This window comes from Anopheles arabiensis, chromosome 3 (assembly GCF_016920715.1).
Source record: "Anopheles arabiensis isolate DONGOLA chromosome 3, AaraD3, whole genome shotgun sequence".
Classification (NCBI taxonomy): domain Eukaryota; kingdom Metazoa; phylum Arthropoda; class Insecta; order Diptera; family Culicidae; genus Anopheles; species Anopheles arabiensis.
The window spans coordinates 85,100,072-85,126,903 of record NC_053518.1 but is presented as its reverse complement, the minus strand read 5'-3'; the positions used below and the strand labels follow the sequence as shown (position 1 = coordinate 85,126,903).

General features: G+C 40.1%; 1 protein-coding gene across 2 annotated transcripts in view; it reads right to left on the bottom strand.

Moving 5' to 3' along the window:
- LOC120902755 overlaps positions 1 to 26,595 on the bottom strand; it is a 43,393-nt gene extending 16,798 nt beyond the window's left edge. The window contains exons 1-3 of one of the 2 annotated variants that reach the window (XM_040311750.1): positions 26,488 to 26,595; positions 18,249 to 19,014; positions 6,899 to 7,034 (exon numbers count right to left, since the gene is read on the bottom strand). In XM_040311750.1, coding sequence (XP_040167684.1) covers positions 6,899 to 7,034; positions 18,249 to 18,255 — 143 coding nt within the window. In that variant the 5' untranslated portion in view covers positions 18,256 to 19,014; positions 26,488 to 26,595. The remainder of the gene's footprint in view (positions 1 to 6,898; positions 7,035 to 18,248; positions 19,015 to 26,487) is intronic. The other variant, XM_040311751.1, reaches the window with a different exon arrangement.
- Between the last annotated feature and the right edge of the window lie 237 nt (positions 26,596 to 26,832).

The following is a 26,832-nucleotide window of genomic DNA, read 5'->3' as shown; positions in this document are numbered from 1 at the left end:
TTAGTGAAAGGAGCTGTCGGCATGAGCTTAAAAACCACCCACCCACAGCAAGCCTATCATTTTCAGTTGCATAATTACACTTTCACCAACGCTTATGACCAAACAGTGAGCGAGAAAGCGAGATCGAGTGTTTTGCGTAAACAATTATTGATTAACACGCACGCTAATTACATCGCACATCCGTTCTCCCGCCCTCCCACTTGGGTTGTAACACAATTTTACAGCTCATGATCTGATAACGAGCCATAAAAATGAGCCTCATCACTCTCGCCTACACCCACCAAGCCTCACATTCGCTCCGTTTGGCTATCCGCCAGCAATGACGTGCTTATTCAGTTATTATTCATTAGGTGAGTTTGGTAGTCGAATTGGGAAATGGCCCATACTCCCTCCGCGTTAAAACATCACCTCCTAGCATCTCTTTGGAAAACTTGGGAACTTGGGGAGAGTGAGAGGAGGGTCAAAAGGTGAATGAAATGTTACGGTTGTAAAGGGTAATAAACGACGAATGGGAGTTTATGGTTGGGGTGTGCCGAGTACTGCAAATGATGGTGTAATTTGTCTCAACATATCTTCTGTCTGACATTTCCGTATGATGTGTGTACACACATTTCGTACATTTGGCATTTTAATGCAGGCAAGCCACCCTTCTTTTAGGGTGTGTACTGAGGGAACGTGTTAGCTTTGTGATACGCAGCCTCCACACTGGTCGTACCCGTTTCCGCTTATTACTGTGGGCAACGGGACATGCAGCGATACAGTCAAGCTTACTCGTTTTAATTGCCAACCCATTTCCGGTTCCTGTTCGGACGTTTACCACACAGTCCTTGGGGGAGAAAACGGCTGAAAGGAAATTCGCTAAATTACTCCCTTTAAATTGAGTTAATTTCATTAGGAAAATTTCATAAATTAAATCACACCCCTCCCTGTCTGCCGCTGCCCACGGGCTTTAATTTATTTTGATACACAACCACAGCCGAATGTGTTTTCCCGCCAGCCAGTATGAGGTTAGAGTTGTCGAGGCTGCCCTTCTTTCGCCCCCGAACGACAAACGCGTTGTATCTGTGCATGAAAGTTAGGCTTAGAAACTCCCGACACGTGCTGCCGGTTGTTTTGGTGGAGTTTTGTGTGTTTTTTTGCTTGCATTTCCGTATCAACTTTCCATTAAACTTCTACCTTGTCAGTGTGTACGTGTGCTAGAGTCCTTTTAGCCGGGAAAGAAAACACACAAAAACACAGCAACGAGCGGCAGGCGGCCTTCTCCCGGCTATCATTATTCATTCCACACGACGCACATGTGTGTGGCCACAGAGGGAATGTCAACCAAGCTGCGGCCACCGTCATACTTTTGAATGGGCTTTTTCTTACTCTTTCACTTCGTCTGGTGTGCCGGTGAGTCAAAATTATGTCGTCAACACCGTTCGGAAGATAAACGCCTCCGTAGAGAATACGATTTCAAAGCTGCACGTATGCGGCACGTACGACCTTCCAGCCCAGCTCTGTCCGCAACAAAAGCGAGCTGCGTGATGCGCTCTAAACCGTCCGCTGCGATGCTTTCGTCAGTCAGATGCTCGTCTCGATGCGTTTGCTGAAAAGACACACTGACCAAATAACTGACGGCATGTTGCATTTACGGAGAGTTCGTGAGAGATAATTTCAGCGAACAACAGAATCTGTTTCGTGCTGCTTGTTTGTCGCGAGAACACTGGCTTGCTGATTATGTGGCTCTCAAAAAGAGGAGCAAGGGGCAAGGGATGGCTTCCACCTCGGGCTCACTTTGCGTTGAAGTCGAAATAAAAACGAGCAGCTTTTGTCATAAATTTTAATTACGTTTCACATGTGCTTTTGGGTGGCTGAGAGCTTTTGCCTTCTTTTTAGTTAATTTGAACTTGGTAGAAGTGAGGGCTTCACGTGTATAATTTAATTTACCAGTTGTTTTATGCAGAACAAAGGCTTTAAAGGAAGATACAAAAGGAAAATCAGAAATCATACAATTTCTTGTTGTATGATGATAAATCTTATTTTAATAAATAAAATTGGATTTCACAACTAGCTGTTACTAATTATTCTTTAAAAAAAACTAAAAAACATTCTGCATTCATTGCAAGGGATTAATTTTAACATCGAAAGAATGTTATAATTAGATGCGTGTATTTCAGAAATTTCCTACCAGCACAAATGTTTTAAAAAGAGAAAAAAGAACGATCGTTTGGCTCCGACGAATGAAAAGCACAACATTGTTGAGCTTTTATTTCCAATGTGAACTTGTTCGAAGCCAACATTTACGAAGAATATCGTTTATTAGAGTTATGAATAAACGTAAGCTGGAATTCAATTGCTGGAACCATGCGGAACATCAACAACCATTTCCATAATACTCTTGCTTTCGAAGCATGGAACATTCGTACAAATCAATTCTATTGCAATGCCATCCACCCGATAGAGAAATAACCGGCATAAAATATCGATAGAATTCTATTGAATACATCTCGGACCAACATAACCGACAGCACCAACATCTTTTCTATCTTCAATCTCTTTCACTAAGCAACTAAGCTTCTCCGCTCATCTAAATTCAAAGTCCTCTCCATCCACCGTGCCAATAGAGTGGCAACTATTCGGGTGTGTAATTGAGTGTGTTTGTTTGTAGAACCGTGTTCAATTTCACACCCCACGTTACTTGCTTCTTTCGGAGTAAAAGCTATCGGAGTTTCCACCTCAAGTTGAACCTTTCCAACCGGTTCGAAGATCCAGCCATTACATGGACCATGTTCTCTGTCTTGCCCAAAAACTTCCCACAAAAGCGTTGTGAAAGATTAATCCTTCGTTTTTCTTTGCAATCCTTTATACTGACCATACCATACTTCTACCTTTGCCAATGGCCCATCCTCTTTTTAGACACGACGTGTGACATGAATGAATCCGATAAACGGACGTCTCCAACGATACCCCACACACTGGACATAGGTTCTGTCACATTTGCCTTGCTGACATTGGTCGAACGATGACATCACTGGGCAAGGGACGGTTTGAAGCTTTGGGAGAGTAGGATGTTCTTTGCTAGAACTTTACAATATATACACTTCCTCGTTACTATCCCCAATGAATGGGGCTCTTGCATCCAGCTTTATCTCACTACCGTTTTCTCCATTTCCGGTCACTTTGTTACGATAACAACTGTATCCTTTCCCAGACGCAACGGTGCACCGTGGAAGTGAAAAGCATAAGGAATGGTCAGTGTATTTGCTTAAGTCGATTTGCTCTCCCTCTGCTCTGCATAATCGCCACGAAGGCCTGAAGGTTAAGCTCTGCACGAAGGTAACGATTGAAGGTCCGGTGACACAGCACACACCCAGTTCAGCTTTTTGGTATTTACTAAGTACATCTGTTTGGTTGCCACTCTGTTTGGGGTGGATTTGAAGCGAACTTTACGCCACATTTCCATTGGGGACTTTGACCGTCACGGCAGGCCTTCGAGTCTATGTGGTCTGTATTTACATTCGTTGCTTCAGTGCACACGTAAACACAGAAACTGGGACACATTTTGTCCGAGAGGGTGTTTCCACGGGTCAACACGGCTCAAACTCTTCCTTCCCTTTGAACGTACCATTCAATGGAAGGTGGTTTGCTAGTTCATTTATATTTCATCTGATTTGATATGTGAACTTTTTGGCAGATGACTAAGTCGAGCCGTGCGTGCGGAAAAGTGTATCCCACTGTTCAAATGGATGTACGGGCTTACCTATTGCAAAACGGACAGATGCAATCTTGTGTCGGGGTCTTCGAACCCATCTTCTGACGAAACTGTGGTCTCGAGTTGATTTTCACAATCGTTCATAGCTCTGGGGCCGTCCCTCGGAGTAAACGGTCGTGTACAAATGGTTCTGTAATGTTTATTTATGTTTGAAGCACATGTTTTATTTGTACAGTTCAAATAGCAATAGTTTCGTTGTAACAGCGACTGCGATGCACCGCGAACGTCGTCATCCTTTGAGGAATGTTCCTTCTTGGAAATCGTCCACCGTTTGTAAAGGCTGTACCGAGATGTCAAATTGAGCAAAGAAATGTTTAGCTTTTCTATCTTCAACCCCCCCCCCACAGAGTTTTCATTGCAAGTCATTCGAAAGGAAATTGCCAAACCTCGAAAAGATGGCTGGTAAGAGGGTAAGAGTTAAAGCGATAGTATTGAATTTTCTTTTCTATGGACTACCCAGAATGAATTCTACTCGGCGTGCTGCTGCTGAAGCTAGGTTTGAATTATTTGCAATATCTTGGCCTAAGTGGGCAGAGCAGAGCCCAGCGGATATGTATTTTCTTATTGAATTCTTATGTGCGTTGTGAGGATATCATTTCTGTTGAAATTGGATGCTTCGGAATGAACAATATTCTTGAAACTTGTTCATTACTGGGTGAACATACGGTTCGATATTGTGCGTATCCTAAAGGACTATGTTTGCTGTTGGAGAATGCTATTGGTGCATTCGAATCGTATTGGTTTGAAAGTCATACTGAGCTTCTATTGCATTCTCTATTCACTGGTGCATTCGATATTGAATCCGTATGATAAAGTTAAATAAAAGATCGAAGGGTGTCGATGCAAAATGAAGCCTCTTATAAATATTACTCATCAAGAGCTCAGCAGGAGAAAACCAGTCAACTGTGGCAACGAACACGTACGTTTGATGTGAATGTATTGAGTGGGAGAGTTATTTCTAATCATAAAATAGGTTTCACTCGTTGGAAATACTAACACGGAAACCAATAGTGGAGCGTTTGCTATTTGATATTAGTCACTACAATATCATAGCGCATTCAAAAATGTCCTTTTCCATGTTTGTTGCGTATGGAAAAGCGTGCCAATATCTCAAACTCAATAGTTGATTGGCAATTGAACTTCTGCCGGGGAGCTGTAATTAAAAAGCGACACAAATCGCAATATGGCCAGCAGATTTGCTATTGCTGTGCGGAATTAGACACGCTGGAACAGTCAAGATACATGGTCTATCCGCAGAAAACATTAATAGTGAATCGCAGGCACTATTCGTAGTCTTTATAGCCGCCAGCATCAACCGGACCAATGCCAGACGCATCGACGAAATTGGATTTCTTTTGACAGCTTTTGGCATTCACAATGAAAGGGTAAATTTGAAGTCAAACTCGCCAGTGTTACCTCAAACTTTTCTTATCGAATAGCTCATTTCTCAGCCAATGGAACTAATACTTGTACCAATAGCAAGAGCTGGTGTGATTTGACGGCTGTCGTCTCTGTCATTGTTTTGAATAGTTTGAGAGAATTTCCAGTAAGAGACGATGGTGACATACAATCCGGTCGCTTGAGGTTGATACCCAGAGGTAGCCCGACGATGCACACTTGTCAACCTTTTGCAATCTAAACCTTAGCTCCGAGAGAGCAGTCGAATATGCAGTCAGCTAACGTTGGGAACTGCCGCCTCCTTGAGCGAACCTCACGTTGTCTAACGGAAATGTGTTAAAACGTTAAATTAGAAAAGTTTCTCACTTCTAATTATTCGCCTAGTTCGAGTCTGGAATAATCTCACGACACTGTGCCGAAGTGTGGGATAGTAAAGAGCACGTGAGAATAGGAATGAACTCGACGACAACCCCGAAAATAGTTTGACGCTTTCCCGTTCGACCCCTTTACCTCGTAGAGTTAACTTTCTGCGACCCGATCCGGTGTTGTTTGCCCCTTCCGGTCAACCCCTAACGGCGGATTGGGTTGTTGGTTTCGTACATCGGCCCAACCGTTTTGTTGTTCCGGTGGCGGTTGGTTTGGGGTTTCCCGACGACCGGTAGGACGGACTTTTCCGGCAAACTTTCACACAGCTGTTTCCGGTGGAAATAGAGTGGCGAATGCAAAATGAAGTGAAGTGGCTGGATGGCAACAGACACCAACTTGTATAGCACATGTGGTTTCCTCAGAACTTCAACTACATCCGACCGGATCGTTGTGTGGTTTTGTTATGTGAATGGGACAGCGCTGGACTATACGGTGAGCTACGAGCTCCTATTAGCGGAATATATGGCTCGCTTCATGTTTTCATTTATCTTGTTAATAACTAGCAAATAAAAAAAATCTTCTAAAACTACTGCATTGCTTTTGAAATGCAAAGTGCAATACTAACAATCATGATAATAATTTGGTGATACTGATGAGACATGCTCTAAACCACATCGATTGCCTTTAGGCGCTGAACAAGGAAGTTTTACTCACACCTTCGACACACAAATTAAGTGTGTACTGTTGCATCATGTTCCGACCACCTTCAAAGAGTTCGTTTTCGTTGCAAATGAATAGCCAGGAGTTTACCTTGGATACAGTATCTGCTCCATTTAAGCTCCATATCAATAAAATCACACCCTAATCCGCTCGCTAAAGTCAACTTATCTATCCCATTTCGTTTAGCAACAGAGCGTAAAAGTGATTACATTGCATCAGTAGATACTAATCCCTCTCTTTAGCATTAAATTCCTTCCCGATCAAGGATCAGGGTGTCCGAGGTTAATAAGAGAGAAACCGAAAACTTCGGTGCATCGATTGTCCATCAGCCGATGATGTTACAAGGGGTCATGTGAGCGTCCACCTTTACCAACCTCTCACCGAACGTTCAGGCATGAAATCAATACCAAATGGTAGCGAAAAATCTCGGCTGTACGTGAGAAAGGGGACGTGATTACGCTCAGCGGCTAAAATTTACCGACGACACCGACCTCGGAATGGGTAAGCCAAAACGAGCTGCTAGATTCAATGAATATATTGCGGAAGATGATGCCGGGCACGGTGATGATGTCGGGTACACCACACAGAACAGAAGGACGATGGTTTGGTTGGTTGGTTGGTTGGTTGGTTGGTTGAATGGTACAAGCGGGTAATACTCACGGGCAAAGTTTATCCAGCTCCTCCTTCTTGGTAACGAAGGACAGCTCCGATGTGGCCGATAGGACCTGCAGCGGTCTTGTGCACTGTACCAGCTCCTCCTGTCCACAGTCCTCCGTGATAACTTGTCGCACGAGCGCTACAGGGACATGAAATAATTTGAAGAAAAAAGAGAACGGTTAGAGTGGAGCTGAAGAACGTGCATGGATGCATCAAGGCATGGTTGGTACAAGCAGGGAGTCTCGTTCAGCGGTACGTGTAAGGGCGATTAGGACAATTTCAATCATGATAGGGTCCTGTGTGCCACAAAGTTGCCCAAGTCACGCAATCAATGAAGCTGCAGCAAAACTGATGACCGAAAAGCTAAGGCCCCAAACTCTCAGCACTTTCATGCTCGCCTATGGAATCGCACGGTCAGTTTTCTGCAGTCACGCTCGTGAGACCGTGTGACATTCCAAGCTAAAAGAGTCTCCGATGGCGATTCCGATCAACCGTTAACATTGATAGGTTAATCGTCCAGTGGCTTAGTAAGCGAATTTGGTTCACTCTTTCGGTGCATCCTTTACGGTGCATGCTCGGTTTCGGCCAATCTGGAGCATTATGGAGCAGGAGCTTTTTAGTGTGAAATTAATCTCATTGATTATAACATGCCATTTGTTGAGCGGAGCTATATCGGGCGGGATTTTGAATCGTGTTGCTGAATTTATCTTTGTGAAGACTTTACGAAGTTATTTATTATTTTGCAAAGGCTTCAAATACTTTGGCCTCATTTGTCTAACTCCGTCGCCGTTCATAGTAGAGCCTAAAGCTATGCAAATAACTGGTATTTTGGCTCGGGCATTATTTTTCACAATATCCTTATATCACAATATCAACAAATTCTACTAAGTTCAATAATTTCCTTGATGAAATTACTATCTCGTATTTAGATCGATTACAGGTCAACGAGCATGACACCAGATCCTATTAGTTTGGAGTCTGGTCCTCTGCTTGCGATGCATGTGAGCTGCAAATTTACTACGGCACTCTACATGGACTAATCTCTTCCATATTTTAGTAACGCCATTTCAATCAATCTATCCCAAGCACTGAGCAATTCTGGGTAAGGGACGAGAAAGGCATAGACAGAAGAACATCTCAATTAAGTCCATCTCAAACACGTTTGCGCTCAGAGAAAGGGAACGATGTCTAGAAACGAGAAGATAGTTTTCTGCGTTATCTCGTACAACTATCTAATAGCTATAATATAATTCCTCCCTGAGGCTATCCAGGATTCTATCCTCATGCTGCCTTTTCCTTAAAACCCCAAGCAGAACGCTTATGGCTTATAATAATTATCCTCCCAAAATCCATACTTTGCACCATGCATTCCACGAAGTCAAATTCCCGTGGGATAGGGTAATTGATTTCAAACTAAAATTTAATACGCTTGAACTTAGAATGGAATGGTTTTTGTGCTCACGAACACATACATTTCCACAACTCACATACGCAATTGATAAGTGCTTATTAAGCATGGTCGATGTGATTTCGAGGGGAAGTGTTGAAAGGGTATTTGCAGGAATGGTATTGAAATGAGATTTTGCAACGGAAACACAATTTCGATCAATTTTAGATTGTATTGCGCGAGAAAAATAGCTCGCTAACCGCACGAGAGGAGATAAGTCTTTTCTGGTTGATTGCCACAGCGAATGACCTACAGATAGTAACATGCATACCGAAGATAGTTGGATGTTTTTATCATTGTCAATAGGAAATGTAAGTTGTGATATAAAAATTTAGATCTTTGCGATAGGAGTAAACATATTTTACCACGTAGCTCTGTAGTTATTATACTCTGGTGCGGTATGAACGAGATTTGATACACAACCTAACTTGTAGGAACTGGATTGTTGGATTACCGACACATCGTGCAAAAGTTCACCGTATCTTATTCAGCTCGTTAACTGTAACATAACCATTATTATTTGTACCAACTGCATTCAACTAGTGTCTCATTATTCATCGCCAAAAGCTACACACAATCTCATGGACCTTTTTACGTACATCACGTTTCTATGTCAACATTTTCAAGTGCCTCTCGAATCAGCAAACTTCCGTTTCAAGGGAACGTACGCGTATACCTTAGGGAGCCATACAGGTCACTCTAGATAGACAACGCGATTTCGGAGCATGCCCCGTTGATAGAAAATAAATTAATTTATTTAATTATCTATTGATTTTTCGTGCAACCAACGCACTCGTTCCAGTTCCGATCGAGGCTTAGGCTTAGGCAAGGGCTACGGTGGTACGTTCAACCGAGTCTACGCTTCCGGGAGTGCGTCCGTGTCGGTAAGCCGAACATTGTTGTCACGGTGCGACTAATTACCGGAAGATTATGAACTGCAATCCGTGTGTCAGCCATGCACCGTACTACTGCATCGTGCAGTGTTTAGTTGCTTGATGAGCATGAGTTCACGCTTTTTGCATGATATATCGAACGGAAACAGGTAGATAGGTTCAGTCATTTGTTCATAAGGTGGATTTTCCGGAACCATACCGTTCACATCGATTTTAATTACAACTGCTCCTACTCCCCGCGCACACACTCACATGGGACTTTATTCCCAGAACCGTACAACACACAAAACTACTTGTAACGCACACAAATTGTTCGTGTGCATGGGTTTTTGGGACTGAACGGATGCGCTTGTGCTATTGTTACCGCTCATATAAGTAGATAGGAAAGAGAGATACAAAACATTCTTAATCTCCTACCAACGTATACGTTAATTGTTATGAATAAGTTGAATTTTCACGAACATAAGATATATTTTACACACAAACAACAAAACAAGGCATATGCAATAGAATGCGTTTAGTCCTGAGTGATTATTAAATTGTACAAACTTGACTTGGGTGTGTTGTAACTTGGGTGTATTGTAATCCTATAGTTCAAGGAATTCCTTTTGAAAACAGGCTTTTAAACAAAATATATTTTTCGAGCTAAGCACACAGATACTTTTTAATTTTAAGATAAATATGCATATCCATCCAAACCTGAAGTGACTAAATATACAATTCAACAACAAATTTGATCAACGAAAAACCACTTCATTAAGAATCATTAAAAAGTGAAGTGAACAAAACAAAATTTTCTAAAATACTCACAACAAATCATAATCAAATAAATATTCACTGCTTCAATTAAAATCCCACTAATAAACTAGATCAACAAAGTAAAAAAAACTAATGACTATGGACTAACTTTGTTTGTTCATAATTTTGTTTATTTTTTTTCTATGTCGATCACTCTCAGCGTTGTTTCCTCTTTGTATGCTCTCTTCACATCACCCTCATCGTCAGTCTCATCGTACATGTGGTCAAAAACTATCACCCAATCTCTTTGAGTTTTATCCTTTGTTTTATATCTTTCCATGTTTATTAGTTTGACTGTGGTTGGCTAGTAGTTAAATTAAGCTAGTGTGTGCGCCGAGCAGTCCCGGGAAACGGAATGATCGATTCACTGCAACTTCCTCTCTCTAGTTTTTTCAGCAGTATTTTTTTTGTTTGCTTCTCTTGGTTCAGATTCGGAGTGGAGCCCGAGCTCCGGTGAATTTTAATTAAATGTGCAACAGAGAGTTCTTTTTGCTGTTCGCATCGACTGTCCGCATGCCTCTCATGTATACGCGGGTTGCTAGTGTGCTGCTGGTGATGTTTATAGTCATATTCGGTACGGTGTACGCAGTTTTAACGCTCCACCGCTTCCTCGGGTGCACTGAAGCAATAGAGAGGAAGTGGTCGGTAAGCTGGGTGGAAACTATTGCAATCACAATTGCACTATATAGGTGCGCTTTTTGCAGTGGTTGGTCACGTAGTTTGTGGGTGATTGGTTCGGTGGGTTGTATTCGGCATGTTATCTTCCCCCGATTCCCTCGACACTGCAATAACAAATGAGGGCCTCGGCCTTCACGTCAGTCATAATTGTCCCCAACTATTCCCTTCTTCCTTGCACTCTACCTTTCCACTTCATCACGTGTCTCGCAACAGTGAAACGTATAGCGTAGACGGTGTTTTGTTTTAAAATGTTATTTGATTATTTAACAACAGATGAAATCGTTAATGAATAACGAGCTGCAGGACCCTAAAGAGCACCGACACGGGTCTCATAATGAGAAAACGGACCAGGGGGAAAACAACTGAAAGGCACTGTGAGAAAAAAGGAAGGAAGCGGGTATCATGACCGGCCGGTTCAAGTTCGAGTGGGTATGGCCATGTTTATGGTGTGAATATTTTCCCCCCAATCCTTCAAACAAGCCAAAGTTTTGCATTCAGTTTGGTACAGCTGGTTACCATTTTATGCTTGATTTGTTTTAATCATTTCGACTGTATAGGAAAATGGTTGGCACTATTGGGACGTAATGATGTGTTTGAAGGATGGGTATGATGAATTTGAGAAACATTTTTTTACTTTTTACAACTTTTTTTGTAGTTTTGATTAAATATTTCTTAAATCTTACGTTAACGTCTTACGTAAGGAAATAATAAAAGTAAATTAAAGCTGGTTCATTCAATCAATCAATCAATCTTTGTTCATTACACTCTGTTCGGACAAGTACCATGCTGTCAACGATATTGGTGAAGGTTAATGTATCATTTGATAAACAAATTTAATTTTATTTTTTTACAAAAAAAAATAGTTAATCTTTATCTAGGCCGGTTGGCCATAAAAAAGATTTTTATTTTACACTAACAGGATTACTCCTGACTAAAGCTAAACTATGAACTACATCTTGCTGATGCTAGACTTCGACTTCGACTGACTAAACCTAACGAGCTAATGTTCTAACGAAGCCGCTGGTTGCTGGCTGCATTGGTCCGTTCTCACGATCGGTCTGCGTGTCGCATTACTTGCGCATGTCGCCGTTGTCCGCTCGTGGCCGGTGTAGCGTTACATCTTCGTCTGCTCGTAGCCGGTGTGGAATGCCAGCTTGCAGTCTGGTTTCTAGCGGGTCGGTCTAACTCCTCCCTTCTTAGATGACTTTGCCCTCAAAGTCTGCCGAGAGCATGGAATGTTGTGGGTTTTTTCACGAAGGTTTCTATGTGGTGGACATCCTGTCGGTTGGTGTTGTTCGTTGGAATGTTGAGGCTTATTTTCGTTCTTCTTATACTGGTAATGAAATATAAAATTGCTATTGTTATCAGAACAATTGTCGTTAGCCCAATTGACCCAAAGATATGAAGTTTCCATGTGAGGGAATTATTAACCAGGCTGATGGTATGTAGTTTCTCTCTGTGCTGCAATGTTATGTTTCGAAGATGTTCAATTGAAGGTTCGTCTCTGATGCCGTCTTCTTTAGCGATGAGGCCAAGAGTTGATATATATGGTTTACCGGTTATCGAAACTTCTGTGCTGGGAAAGAGTTCTCCGTTAATAAAGATATTGCAGTTGTGAAATTGTATGAGATATGATCCATTAAGAATGTGGTTTATATTGCTGCAGTTGGATGAAATTTCGGCAGTGGCATCATTCAATAGAATATTCGCATTGTTAATGTGTTTAACTAATCCCGTTGAATACACCTTTTCGTACATACATTCTGTATGCTCCCCTTGTACGAGTTGTCGTATGCAGCGTGAAGGCTCTTCCAGATCTTTACTTTCGCAAAGCTGGTGGCTGCTCTGATCGATACAGGGCTGCGGTAATTCGAACATATGGGTTAGATTCCGGATTATGTAGTTATGCTTGATTAAGATTCTCTTATCATTTTGTATGATAGAGTCGATATAGTTGTACTCATAAGTTTCATAGGATAGACGTGGAAACTTTAGCATAAATATCACGTGTGTTGAATTCATGGTAACTTGTGCTGTGGCTTGTGTTAACATTTCTTCAACTGATGTATAGTAAATGCCATTTTGTGCCAGAAATTCTGCAACGGTGTTTAAGTCTTCTATTGATAGTAGCTCGCTATTCGGTATCCCATGCTTAGCGGCTAGTATGGCTTCTTGGAGTGTTTTTATATGGGCTTGTAATGCGTCTAGGTTTGCTATCTTAATGATCTGTTGTATCTCAGTTTGATGTTCCCTTTGGATCCTATTCTGAAGGTCGATAACATGATTAGCAATATTGGTTGTTTCTTGGAATCTTCTGCTGAGACCATTATTGATTAATAGCTGCTCGTTGTTTTGTAGGATGAGCGAATTCAGGGTGGTGTTGATTATCGTTAGATCTTCTGCGTTGGGACTGCCAGCTATCCACTTCCAGGCGGTACCTATACTGTTCCATCTTTTCGTTCGAAGTCTACGTGGCCTAATCTTAGAAATTGTGGCGTTAAGTTTTTCGAGCTTCAAATTAATTAAACTTTGCAATGGGGATTTTCCTGTACTGTTTGTGCTATTTTCAAAAACTCGAGAAATTATCTCTTCTAGCTCGGTAAGATCAATTGGATGAATCGTCCTCAAGTATCCGATCCTAATTTTTGCTTGTCCTAACGGAACAATAGCCAATGGGTTGTTTGTTAAGTCGAAAATGTTTATGCTAGCTTGTAGAACACCATATAGTGTGAAAAACGCGATTCTGTAATAGAAAATTAATTAAATCATAATTATATCATTAATTTTTTCTTAAATTTATTTTGTGGATTTTTCGATTGTTCGAATCTATTATATACGTTGGATGATTTTCCTTAACTACCACTGTCTTATAACGACTGTCACGCTTATTCATAGTTTTATTTTTTTCATACGCAAATTGATTCGGTTCGTAATCTTGGTACTTATCATCTTTAATCTTTTCATTTTTTTCTTCAAATATTTTTATAATTTTACTTTCAATTTTTTCTTTTAATTTTGATCTATCTCTAAATGTAAGTTCTTCTGATTGCTCTCCAACATATACTTTTCTGGGAGTCTCTTTTGTAAAAGAATGAATAGTATTATTATACTTATACACGGCTTGTTGTATTAAGGTAATTAAGCTCATGTCTGGATTCAAACCTTTTGTACATCTTGCGATTTCTCTGATCGTGGAGTGACAACGTTTCACTTGTCCATTTGACTCTGATCTATTCACTGGTGTCTTAAAAATTGATACACCTAAATTTAGTATGGACTGCTCTATGACGTTCGATACAAATGTACATTCGTTATCAAATATAATTTGTCTAGGCAAATTCCAATCGTATAATAATTGTAGCAGTACTTCCTTAACGTCTGCTATGGATTTTGATTTAATTGGTTTTAATTTCAAATATTTCGAAAATTTGTCCATTGACGAGATGAATAAAAAATTTGCATTATACGCAAATATATCAACATGAACAATTTCTCCTGGATATTTTGGGATTGGTGTTTTAACTGGTATGTATTCAGGGGGTCTTCTTTCGTATTTTTCTACTTTGCAAGTTTCGCAGTTTTTAACATATTGTTCTATCTTGTTTCTCATGGAAGGGAAATAAAATTTTTTTATAGCTTGTAATGAATTTTCCTTAGCGTTTCTATGAGCAAAGTTATGTATTTTACGAATTTCTTCTATCTGTTGTTCTTGATCACAAATGTCTTGAACTTGAGTTTGTGAAAATCTTGCTTTCATGGTTGATATATTGAATAGATTTTTAAAGGTTTCTTGAATGATCCCCATGGTTGGCTCATCAGTGAATATGCCATTTATTATACCAGGTATCATGAATCTCTTAAGTTTGTCTTTTATGAAGTCGGTTGAAAATTGTGGTTCTATGAAAGAGTGTCTTTTAAACTTAGGAAAGGGGTTTACAAACTCGTAGGAACTAATAGTACCTTTTTGAAAAATTAATTGGTTTCGGAAAACATTAATTGGAGCTTCGGTAGAAGGGATAAAAGAAAGATCATCTTCTTCGGCAGAGTGTTGTGTAGGAGTTAGTGAGTTAATTTGTATGCGTGAAAGAGCATCAGCTACCACGTTGGTTTTTCCAGGTTTGTAACTTAGCTCATAGTTATGTTCCTCTATGAATGCTTTCCATCGCTTTAATTTTGCATTGTTATTTTTTGGTGACATTGCATATGTTAAAGGTTGGTGATCTGTTAATATTATTATTTTTGCACCGTAAATGTAATTACGTAGAGAATGTAAAGCCCAAACTATAGCAAGCATTTCTTTTTCGTTTGTAGCATAATTCTCTTCTGTTTTTGATAGTGTTCTAGATATGAATGTTATTGGTTTTACAACACCATTAACGTTCTGGGAAAGAACAGCTCCGATTGCTTTGTCAGAAGCGTCGGTAGTTAAAATAAAATCATGATCAAAATCGGGGTATGCTAAAACATCATCGGATGATAAAACTTCCTTAAGAGTTTTGAAAGCGCGTTTGGCATCATCATCTAATTTTATCGGAACAATTTTAGATTGATTTTTTGTAATTTTGCAGTGGCCTTGGCCATCCTCCCCTCTTAAAAGTTTTGTTAAAGGTTTTGCTAAAGCTGCATAATTTTTAACAAATCTTCTGTAATATCCAGACAGTCCTAAAAATGATCTAAGTTCTCGAATAGTTTGAGGTTCGGGGTATTTTAAGATACTTTCTATCTTTTTCTCATTTGGTTTCAAGCCATATTCTGAAACAATGAATCCTAAGAATTCAACTTCTGTTCTTAAAAACTCTGATTTGTCTGGCTGTGACAAATTTTTCCAATATGTTCTCTAAGAACATCGTCGAAGGTGCATTTTTCAGACCGAAAGGTAATCTTAAAAATTCGTATTTTCCATTATTGATGGAAAAGGCGGTTTTTTCAATATCTTTTTCTGCTAAACGAATCTGGTGAAATCCCGATGCTAGATCGAGTGTTGTAAAATATTTATTATTTCCTAGATTGGCAAGTACTGTTGAAGTATCGGGAATGGGATATCTATCGCTTTTAGTTTTCAGGTTTATTTTTCTGTAATCGATCACAAGTCGATATTTTTTTTCGTTAGATGCGTCAACCTTTTTGGGAACTATCCACACAGGTGAATTATATGGTGACCTAGATGGTCGAATTATACCATTATTTAATAATTTTTTTATCTGTGTTTCCACTTCCTGTTTGAGGGACAAAGGGTATGGGTATGACTTACAGTAAATTGGTTCCGTATCATTCGTGGCTATGGTTGCTTCTACCTTTGTTGTAAAGGGCAACTTTTCGTCGGGTGGCTGGAATAAATCTTGAAACTTGTTAAGAAATAAATGTAATTTCTCTTTTTCTTGGTGGTTAAGATGTGTGTCTCTTATTTCAATTCTGTTAACTTCATTAATAAATTCATGCTTCACCCTTCTTACGGGGCTGGTTGCTTCGCCTCCTCTGACGGGGTTGGTTTCTGTTGCTCGGGCCTCCGGTGAATTTTTCCTTCTCGGTGTGTCGGCGTTGTCCCTTTCCTCCGGCAACGAGTTATTGGCTGCTACCGGCTACTTAGGTGCTCATACACACGGCTGCAATCTGCGATCGGGAGATGTTCTAAGCACGGTGTGATTAGGCTCTTTCGCGATCACTACTCGTCACTTGATTTTCACTTCACTAGAGGTCCCTATTCGGGCGCCAGTTAATCTTTATCTAGGCCGGTTGGCCATAAAAAAGATTTTTATTTTACACTAACAGGATTACTCCTGACTAAAGCTAAACTATGAACTACATCTTGCTGATGCTAGACTTCGACTTCGACTGACTAAACCTAACGAGCTAATGTTCTAACGAAGCCGCTGGTTGCTGGCTGCATTGGTCCGTTCTCACGATCGGTCTGCGTGTCGCATTACTTGCGCATGTCGCCGTTGTCCGCTCGTGGCCGGTGTAGCGTTACATCTTCGTCTGCTCGTAGCCGGTGTGGAATGCCAGCTTGCAGTCTGGTTTCTAGCGGGTCGGTCTAACTAAATATTAACACTGCATAAGTAAATATACGATATCTGGCGATTACTGTAATAAATGCAATCAGCAAAACGGTCCGCAACTATTTCGTTATCGAGTTATCTGTTTTCTCCCCGCACGGCGAATTGAAATACGGCGAACATTGTGGCAATTGCAATTCCCTGTAGGTATGATTGCTTTATGGCACGTTCCAGTGGACACACGAAAAGCGCCACACAATTTCGACCTCGCAGCCATCGGCACAGTACGCGGCTTCGTTTTAATTGATTTTGTTACCAACCACTCCGTTGGCGCTAGACGCTTGATAAGTGTATGTGTGTGTGTATCCGCGGTAGTGTCCAACGATCGTTTGATGAGTCTGTGGCCACAGGGCCTAAATTGGGATGCTGGAATTTGTATTGGTATACCCGTTTTATACCCGTTCTTGATCATCCGATTAGCAGTTCGTTGGCTGTAAATCGAAAACGCAAACTCTCTTACATGCACATACAAGAGGTTTTTAGTTGCATTGGTTGGTTTGGGTGGGTACTCAGCCTTTGCAGAAGACCAGCTCTAGTAATGTGGTCCGTTTTTCTGGTACAATCGAATGTTAGTTTTTTGTCGTTCAATTAGTGTTTGTGTCGCTATCCAAACAAAATTGTAGATGACTTAGGGTTGAAATAAAAGCAGTTTTATCTCATTCCACAATCTGTAAACCGTTAACGTTTTTCATGAACCATCAAAACCCGCTACGAATTTCCCAGGACATATAGATAAATGTAATTTGAGAAAATAGAGCCCCAGAGAGTTAAGATAAACGTTAAAATACAAACTAGAGCTTTGCTCCTAGGCATCAATTATAGTTGCAAATTGATGCACGGAGTACAGTAGTGTCTGTGCGCAAGCATACCCATATAAATAGCTGCACTTTTACTTCTGTTAGGGAAGGAAACATGCAAGTATTGAAAAAAAGGAGAAAAATAACCACTTCTATGGTTCAATGATAACAGAAAGCTTTTAATAGCAGTTTTGTTACGTAGACATTTCTTCAGGGTGTCTTTCTCATGTGTTCAGTAAGAACGATTTGATTAAAAATGATTGATACGATCCAAGGTAAAATTGACAGCTAGATGACGATTGAGATGGTCAAAAACATTGTTATAAACTGTATCTTATGAACCAAAATATTTTGTATAGAACTAAAAAAAAATTAAAGTTGTAAATGTAAAATGTAAGCTAATTATAAACGATACTTTGTCACACTAACTACACACATTGAGATCAATACATAATCTGGACAATCATCAATAAAATGTATCATATATCTTTATCAAGGGTCCATCGATAACCTCCAGATTGTCACTAAGTCAAATCAAGGATAATTATTTCCTAAAACGTTGTAATTTATACCCTTTAGCTTACAACGAGCAACAGTGCTAAAACGTTGATAAATTTTTTAATCATAATTATTTCCTAAAATGTTGTAATTTATACCCTTTAGCTTACAATGAGCAACAGTACTTACCTGTCATGTTGACGAACGCCGTTACTAGTTATCACACTTCTCCTTATCCCCATCACATGCGACGACACGTTTATCACCTTAATTCTGTCGTTGTTTGTATATTTGTATATTTGTATATTTATTAAATGATCGACGGACCTCATAAGCCCTCTCGATATATGTAAGGGTACAATAGGAATATAACAAAAATAGTCACACGCGTTACAATAACACAATAATAGTTGTTGTTAATTATTGCCTTAATCGTTAATTCAATTTTCACTATGTTCTGCTTCGTTAACCTTCTCGGTCAATGTTTGATGTAAAAAGTCACGCTATGCTTATATTTGCCGTTCGACCCCGTTTCACATGTGTTACACGTACGCTTTGACACGAAAACAAGATCAACAACACTCTATTCTCACTGCCTGCCTCGCGTCTCACCGTTTCTTTCCTTTGATCGGACTAAAGAACACAAACTGTGCAAAGCGTCTACTTGCCTAAGGGTTTTTTAGTCTTGCTTGTCGCCGCACACGACCATATTGTCACCATGAAAGTCTTGGGTATCAGTTGTTTTTTGCCTTTTTTTATTTTTTTCGTCCTTTCTGGTTGGATAGTTTATGTACCGAGTTTTTTTTATTGCTTTTATAGTCGTTCTCTGAGTTGCAGTATGTTCAACTCCGATAGGAAGTAGAACGGTTGGTTGGGGATAGAAAAAAGAGTTTCCAGTATTTGACTGAAGCACTGCAGCAGGATGTTTGTTTGTTTGGTGACGCCTTTCTGTAGCCTGTTGCATAGAGGATGAGAAAAAGGATAATAATATGTTCAAGCAGAAAATGTTGCTTGATTTATAGGGTATAACAACTTCTTCAAAGATAATTCAACGACAAACGTTTGACCGAACATTAGCCCTTCATTACTGAATTACTTTCCGTTAGCCTTGCGGCTCGTGTAGCGCTGTTCACAGTTAGGAAAGGAAGCTGATTTACCAGACTTTCTAGCTAAAAAGTTAACGAAGGGAACTGAATAAATTTCCACTTTTCACTGCATGCTTTCACATAACTGCCATTCAGTCTAGTTGCGCCACAAAGTTGTATGGTTGTAAGTTTGACGAATACACAAAAATGAATCGTTCCAAGTCTTCTCCAAGTCCAGCCAAACTTGGCTCAATACATGCTCGCAGCGTAAAATTGATTAGCACATGGAAAATAGCCACCAAACCCAAATGATTCATTGTAAAACACACCAATGAAATCGTATCCATCGTATCCATGGGCGAGAAACAATTGCTTTTCTTGGAGAGCTTTAGTAGGATACTTTCCCAGGAGGGAAAATTCCTGCAGTCACTGCATCTTGCCAAGTTCAAAGTGTGTGGATCGATGGAAGTGTTCCGATTGCTGCAGATTTTAAAGGTTCATGTTCATTGTCTTTTCCCCGCTGATCACAGGAAACTGTTTGTGTGTGGCATGCGAAATAGATATATGAGTAGTAGTAGTAGTAGCACTATCGTGCCTTGGTGAAAATACCCTGAGGGACGAAACGAATGTCTCGGCCGTGGGTTTGCGGGTCGTAATGTTTCAAAGTTTCGTGGTAGTTAGTCGGCAAAGTTTGTGGTTATTTTGGCACCGAATGTTATGGTTAGCACGCTTATGGCCGTGAGAGGATGGGTACAGCGTGCGAAGAAATACTTCATGGGATGAAAACGGAAGAGAACGTAGAGAATTATGATGTGCTTAGACAACAAAACAGACCAAGAGAAAGGAAAACGGAAGTTTAGTTTAGTTTTGAGCTTATTTTTTTTAAAGATGTCATGTACACTTTCTATCTTCTTCTTCTTCTTCTTTGGCACAACAACCGCTGTCGGTCAAGGCCTGCCAGTACCCACTAGTGAAGTGAGCTTGGCTTTCATTGACTTATTGTTACCATAGCAGGATGGTCAGTCCTACGTATGGGGGCACGGTCTATTTGGGACTTGAACTCCTGACGAGCATGTTGTTAAGTCGTTCGAGTTGACGACTGTACCACCAGACCGGCTCACACTTTCTATAGAAGTTTGAAATATTTAAGGTGGTACGAAATTGTAAGCTAATTGAATTGATGAATTGTACTGAATAAATACCATTAATTTAATTTTATTGATTTATTTTCTATTATTATATCCTTTCAAATGATTTTAAATTTCTTATTTTAATAGACAAGATGAAAAGCCCATTAGTTCATACTGATTCATAATATTTTTTTAATCGTTCTTTAAAATGAACTAGCATATTAATCCAAAACTCAAAGATGTTTTTTTTAGTTGTAACTTACACATATTATTCGTTCTGTAATTGATGCTCGATTCGCATTGAATCAACTGACCATCCCTTATTCTTGTAACAATGTTCCATCTTTGAGCTCTTTTTGTGTATTATTTACACCCTTCATAATTTGACTGACCTCTCCGCGCTACGACAACCGTTATCACAATGACAAAAGTTGTAACTCATCAGATAATTTGAATTCTCCACTTCCACAGCTGGCTCAAGTGCGGGTTTTAAATGGCAAATGGATACTGACACGATGCTGTGGGTTTCTTTTTGGGATTTTTTTTCAAAAGCATTTCAGATTTCCGTATTAAATTACTCTTCCAATTTTGCTCATTTTGATCCATCTCGGCTTCAGGCTGAGTGGAGTAGAATTCGGAAACAAGCTCATTCTCATGCAGATTCATTTATCTCGTTGTGAAAACGCTTTGTCCTTCCTTCGTCGTTAAATCGCGTAAAAGATACTTTCCACCATTTAACAGATGCCAATTGGTTGGACTCAAAGTGCAAGTCGTACAACGAGTCAAACAAAAAAGGCAGATCAGTTTTATGAGATAATGGGAAGAGAAAGACAAATAAAGTTATAATTTAATTCCCGCAAACTGGACGGGAAAGTCCACCTCGTTTATTCTGCGTATCATCATAGTTGTGGTTGCGGATAGGGCAGCATTCTTGTGATTACTCTTCTAACCATCCATTACGGGATTGCCAATGGACTATTCCACATCGGACGAGTGGTCGACAATTGGTGTGAAGTGGAATGGGTGTGAAATATAAAAAATCTTTTACTCGTGTAGAAATCACGGATATTGTAAAATTGTAAATGTAAAATGTAAATGAATGCAAAATATTATCAAAAAGTCGTGTGATACAACACAAGAAAGTTTATTCATTTTACAGTTCTGTTTTTGGCGATCTTTTCTATTAGTTTGGTTTGAATTTTCTATCCCATAGTTCTTGTGTCTTCTTGACCAATCGCTGGAGTATGATTATAATTTAATGATATTATTTGAACGTTGGTTTTAATTTTCAATTTTCGCACTAGACACAGTGAAGAGAAACAGCTGCGTTCGCCACGTGAGTCAGCACCAAGAAAAAGGAGAAGGGACTACCAGATGCACAAGAATAAAGCGCCATATTGAGATTAAAAACGATAAGAAGGATAGAAACGTGACGCAAAGGACTGCTGAACCGTTGCTAAGAGCAGAACTTTCGAAGTTTGTGTAAGCTTGACACTTTTCTTTCCATCCTGAAATTATGCTTGAGTTTTGCTTGCTGAGAAGCGCGAAGTTGCCAGTGAAACTAATTATAACAAAAGTATTACAATACTTATTTCACTTACAAGGCAGTACAGAAGGAAAGTATTAATGCGACGTCATTTATCATTAAAAAAAAACCAGTCATAAAACTGCTTATGAATTTGCTCATATACGCTATGAAATTAAAAACATGTAGAAATTCCATAGTATTCATCAAATCATTCTGAGTAAAAATCGTCACGTTCGGTTATTTTTGAACAATTTATGTAATAATAAAAAAACTGACACGGTTGTTCCGTATTTTAATTTCAATCAGCAACAGATGGAACATTGAAATCAGATGGAAATACGTATCACTCATTTGTGTGGAATAAAGGAATCAGTCACGATAAATGGAAAACTGTTCAATCAAACATTTTTCATCGATCCACCGACGCTGCCTCTTCCACCGGTATCAATTGGCTGATCCTGTGAACAGTAATTGGGACAGTCACACGACGGCCCAAGGTTAAACATGCTGTAAAATGACCTCTGACACCGGGAAGTTGTCCACGTTTTTCATTGCCATTTTTCATTCGTCCCATTCTATCACGACTTTCTGACCTGCTGACCAACCAAAACCGAATGTTTAAACTGTATTTATCTTCTATCGAAAAAACAGTGAAACAACATGATGCAACAACACATCTTTCACTTATTGTGCTTGGCTTCACAAATTGCCCATAAAAAAGGGGTTTGGGATGGAATGGATTTGGTTTGGAGTGAAGGTGCGTCGGCGAATGAAGCAATTAATATTCATTCTGATAAATGAATTCGTAAACGAGGCACCTACGCTGTTCGTTTTGTAATTGTGTATCTTATCAAGCAGACGGAAGCGGGGATTTTAATGCATTGTACTTTTCCTGCTCTTTTCGAAGCTTTCCATAAGCAGACAAACACACGAACAGCATCAGTAGCAACATCAGCCGAAGCAACAACAACATACAGACAGTAATTATTATTAGCGTGGAGTAATGTTGTGTGGATGGGAAAGCATCATTTCCGAGAACTGGTGCCATTGGTATAAGGATGGCGATGGTGAAACAAATTATCATGTAGGGTAGACTGTAGGCTCTTTTCTATTGGTTCGAGCAACAATTGATTGAACCGTGTTATCATAGCGTGTGTATAAGTTTTTTGTTAAATTGACTGTATTTCATGGTGCTTTACATAAAGCCCCTTACGTGTCATTATAATCCCTGATTTGAATTAGAATTAACTATTTTCGAATAATTACATGCTGCTAAAAATGACAATTCGTTGTAACAAACAAAGCAGTGATAATATCATATCGATATCACATTGATTGTACCGACAATTCTCGAGACTTTTTTAAGATCAATCATTTTTATTAAGTCCCGGTTTTATTTAGACACAAGAAGAATATTCAAAATAAAAAACGCACTGAAAGAATATGCATGGTATAGGTTGCATCGACATGTTTTCACTACCTATGACAGCGCCATGTTGCGGAGCTTACAATAAGCTATGCACAACGAGGTTCTACCAAATACGGTTGAGCTGATCTCTCGCACAATTGAATCGGATTTCCTCGATATGATTTTGCTCTTTTTCTCTCTTCTGCTTGTTTTGTCCTTACCAACTACCGGCTGGTTTTCGGTTGAGCGAATCCAAAGCCAACCGACCAGTCCATTGAAAGCAACTGGAACACAAGTGGCCAGCTGTAAAATATCGCTCCAAATCCAAATTCAACGAACGTGTTAGACGTGTGTGTTTCCGTTACACTTTTCACTGATGTGCAACTGATGTGCTTCTTGATATGAGAAGCCTGCCTTCTGCCAAGCATAAGTGTGGCTGCTTGGTTCGGTAATATTCAACCCTGATCCTATCATTCTCGATCGGAGTGTGTAAAATCGTTACAAATACCAACCAGCTTTTCGAACGCTTCTCAAGGTTTACCATCTTTTTACATTGCAATTGACGCTGTGAGCCATAAAGTTGAATGTAATGCAGACTAAATTGCAAAAAAAATAGAGGAAAGAGCGTTTCACACGGATTCACCAAAAAAGAAATGGTGAAGGAGACCGAGGCACAACAGTTTGTGTTATGCACTAGCTTGATTGCATATGGAGATTGAAAATGCATGCTCACTGTCTCTCATGCTCTCATTCTTTTTTCTAGCAGGATTTTGACTTCCTTTTTCTGTTTGTTTGTTTCACTACTTAGGACAGCATGATGGCGTCATATCTTGTCCCTTCGGTGCTCAGAGAGTTGACAGACGATGCATCCGGTTGCATCGCTCTCTGGGAAGTGCAAATCACCTAGGTCAGCGTTTTTTAGATAATTCATTTTGCTTTTATTGCATCAGTGTGTCTGGTGTACTGTGAGCGCGATGGTTTTGGGACCTACTCTATAATAGATGACACAGTTAGGAACTGTGCATCTCTCAACTCACGTATCGGAGAAAAAGATGAACACCGCCATGGGCAGAATGACTGATTCAATTAAATCTCATCCTCTCTTAAACTGACATCCGGCAGTGAATACGCGAACTTCTCGATGCTTCGGGCAGCTGTTTGTGTGTCAATAGAGCGCCAAAAGCCGGGGCTCCGTTATATCGCAATTGGAAGGTAAACAATCGGACCAAAAGTGTAGGCGAAAAAACACGCCACCAGCACACGATGGTCTTTCGCGAATGCAAATCGTATTTTCCGAGGCTCCGTTGGCCATTTTGGCCACTGAACGGTGGTGGTTTAATTAAAGGCAAACGGAACGGTGTGATTTGTCTGCGCTGAGAGCAAACGTTCCGGAGTGTTTCGATGAAGGCACGTCTGCAGCAAGAACTAAATCGACTCAGTACGGTACGTAAGTTATCCTTAGGAGTTTTCAAACACCGAGTGGCACCAAAATCTCTAGTTAATTGGTCAACACCAGGCCAGCTCTTCTCCTTTGGCTGCATCGTCATGTTCCACTTGAACCTGGCAAAGTCACCAAACTTTAGCAAGTACACTTTTCAACTCTTTGTCACCGTTTCTAGAGCTCCAAGCAAAGCGACATCAATTTTCCGATTGAAGCCACGCTCCTCTTCTAAAAATTCTAAAATGCTCGAAGCGTTCTCACGAGCACGAGCCAGTATGATTGCCAGCTACGCTTTTGGCCATTATTTGAAGTGTGTTGTCAGGTAGAAAAAGCTGGCGTGGGGTAGCAGATAAGGTTATTTTAGTAATTAACCAAATTAAAGCGAAATAATCAAAGAGAATCGAAAATTGTCATTAAAAAAATCATAAAAATCTTGTGAATTCAAAATATTATAACAAGATTTTTTGGTGATGATTGAAACGGTTATATTAATATTATTTAATATTCAAGAGATGTACAAAATACTTGAAATATAAATCCATGACCATCATTCCATTGGTAAGATCTTTAAACGAAACAATATTTTTATAAAAATTGTTAAAACTTTATACAAACTCAAACTAAATTGAACCAAAGTTGAAAGTATGCTAATAACATGTATTTAGCCATTGCTACAGTGAACTTAATATCTCTCGGTTCTGATGAATTTAAGTTGATTTTCAAACGTTCAAATTGATTCCTTGTTTGATTCTAATAAATATTTAGCCTATAGAGCCTATAGAGGCTTTAGAGACCACGCAGACGGATAGTCAGTCCTTATTACCGGGAAAGGTCCATTCTAGGCTTGATCCCATGACGGGCATGTTATCAAGTAGTACAAGTTGACGACTGTACTAAAGGACAGCCCCTACACCCAATGCAATCAACTTCTATTTGCTGGCACACATATCCAAAGCTAACCGTTCGCAAGACACAAGTACGTCAAGCAAAAAGATGTTGCACTTCCATAAATAGTTCGATGCACCTCGAGCATGACGCTTTGCCCGCGTTAAATCAATCAAGCAGCTATTTGCGTTATTGCTTCTGCAATCGAACCATACTCGATCATACGTGCACTCGAGAAAGAAAGACGACAAAAGCAACAGCTTGGGCAGCTGCATTCTACCAAGTGTCAGTGATCGCCGTCACCCTCGTACAAGGCCATCGAGGGAACGCTACTGACGCGTCAAAGAATTGCTCCCCAAGGTGAACCTTAAGTAGCGTCACAGTCGAGTACATGTGGACCCAACAAGAAACTCATTCAACAACCACGCTGGTTGCAAATGATAATCACTTCCTACCGGTCTTTCTGCGCACTAGCGGGTGAACAATTCCTTTCGTGTCGTGGGAGAGAGAACGATATCTTGCACCATCGATAGGGGGGTCGTCAGTTCGTTATGGGTTCAAGTCGTAGTCTGGGCTGGCGGATAATGTCCTCACATGCGAAACGGGAATCTACACTGAATTGGATGTTTCCTGCTTGCCTCGGGACTTTTGCAAGCACAAGCACTTGCCCGAAAGCGTTCACCTAATTACGTTCGGCACTGGTTGTTGCAGGGATTTATTGCGGGCTAATGGTGGAAACGACCAATTAAGGATATTGCTCTGCTTTCTACTGACTTGCTTACTTTGAACGACTGCACTGTATGGTAAAAAGCGATCACTTGAAGCAGTATTCGAAAGGAATATTGTTTATTTTATCCTACTATGACTCGTTTCGATAACGTTGTCTACATTATTATTTAAATTTGAATGTTATAGTAGAATTGGATTAATATGTTAAATGTAAACCATCACCTAGCACGGTACACACTTTCCCGCCAACGAAACGACAACGAGCGTAATAAATCAAAACATTGCCTACAAAGCCCGTCAATGTAAACCGTCACAACGGCTTCTCGCGTGAACGCTTTGAAAGCGACTAAACCTTGCTTGTCGGAATAATCCTCGGACCAGAACTCAACAAGCATGCCCTGACCGGCACTTTCACTGCCATGTGCTCGGACCGGTTTGGAATTTTGGTTTGGGGTTTTGTGTTGGTGGTTCGCTCGTGTCGTGCCGAACCCGAGCACAAACACGCTCCGATCTTATCTTCGTTCTCAGCATCGTGGTACATCGGGTCGTCCTTATAGACTTTCGCCA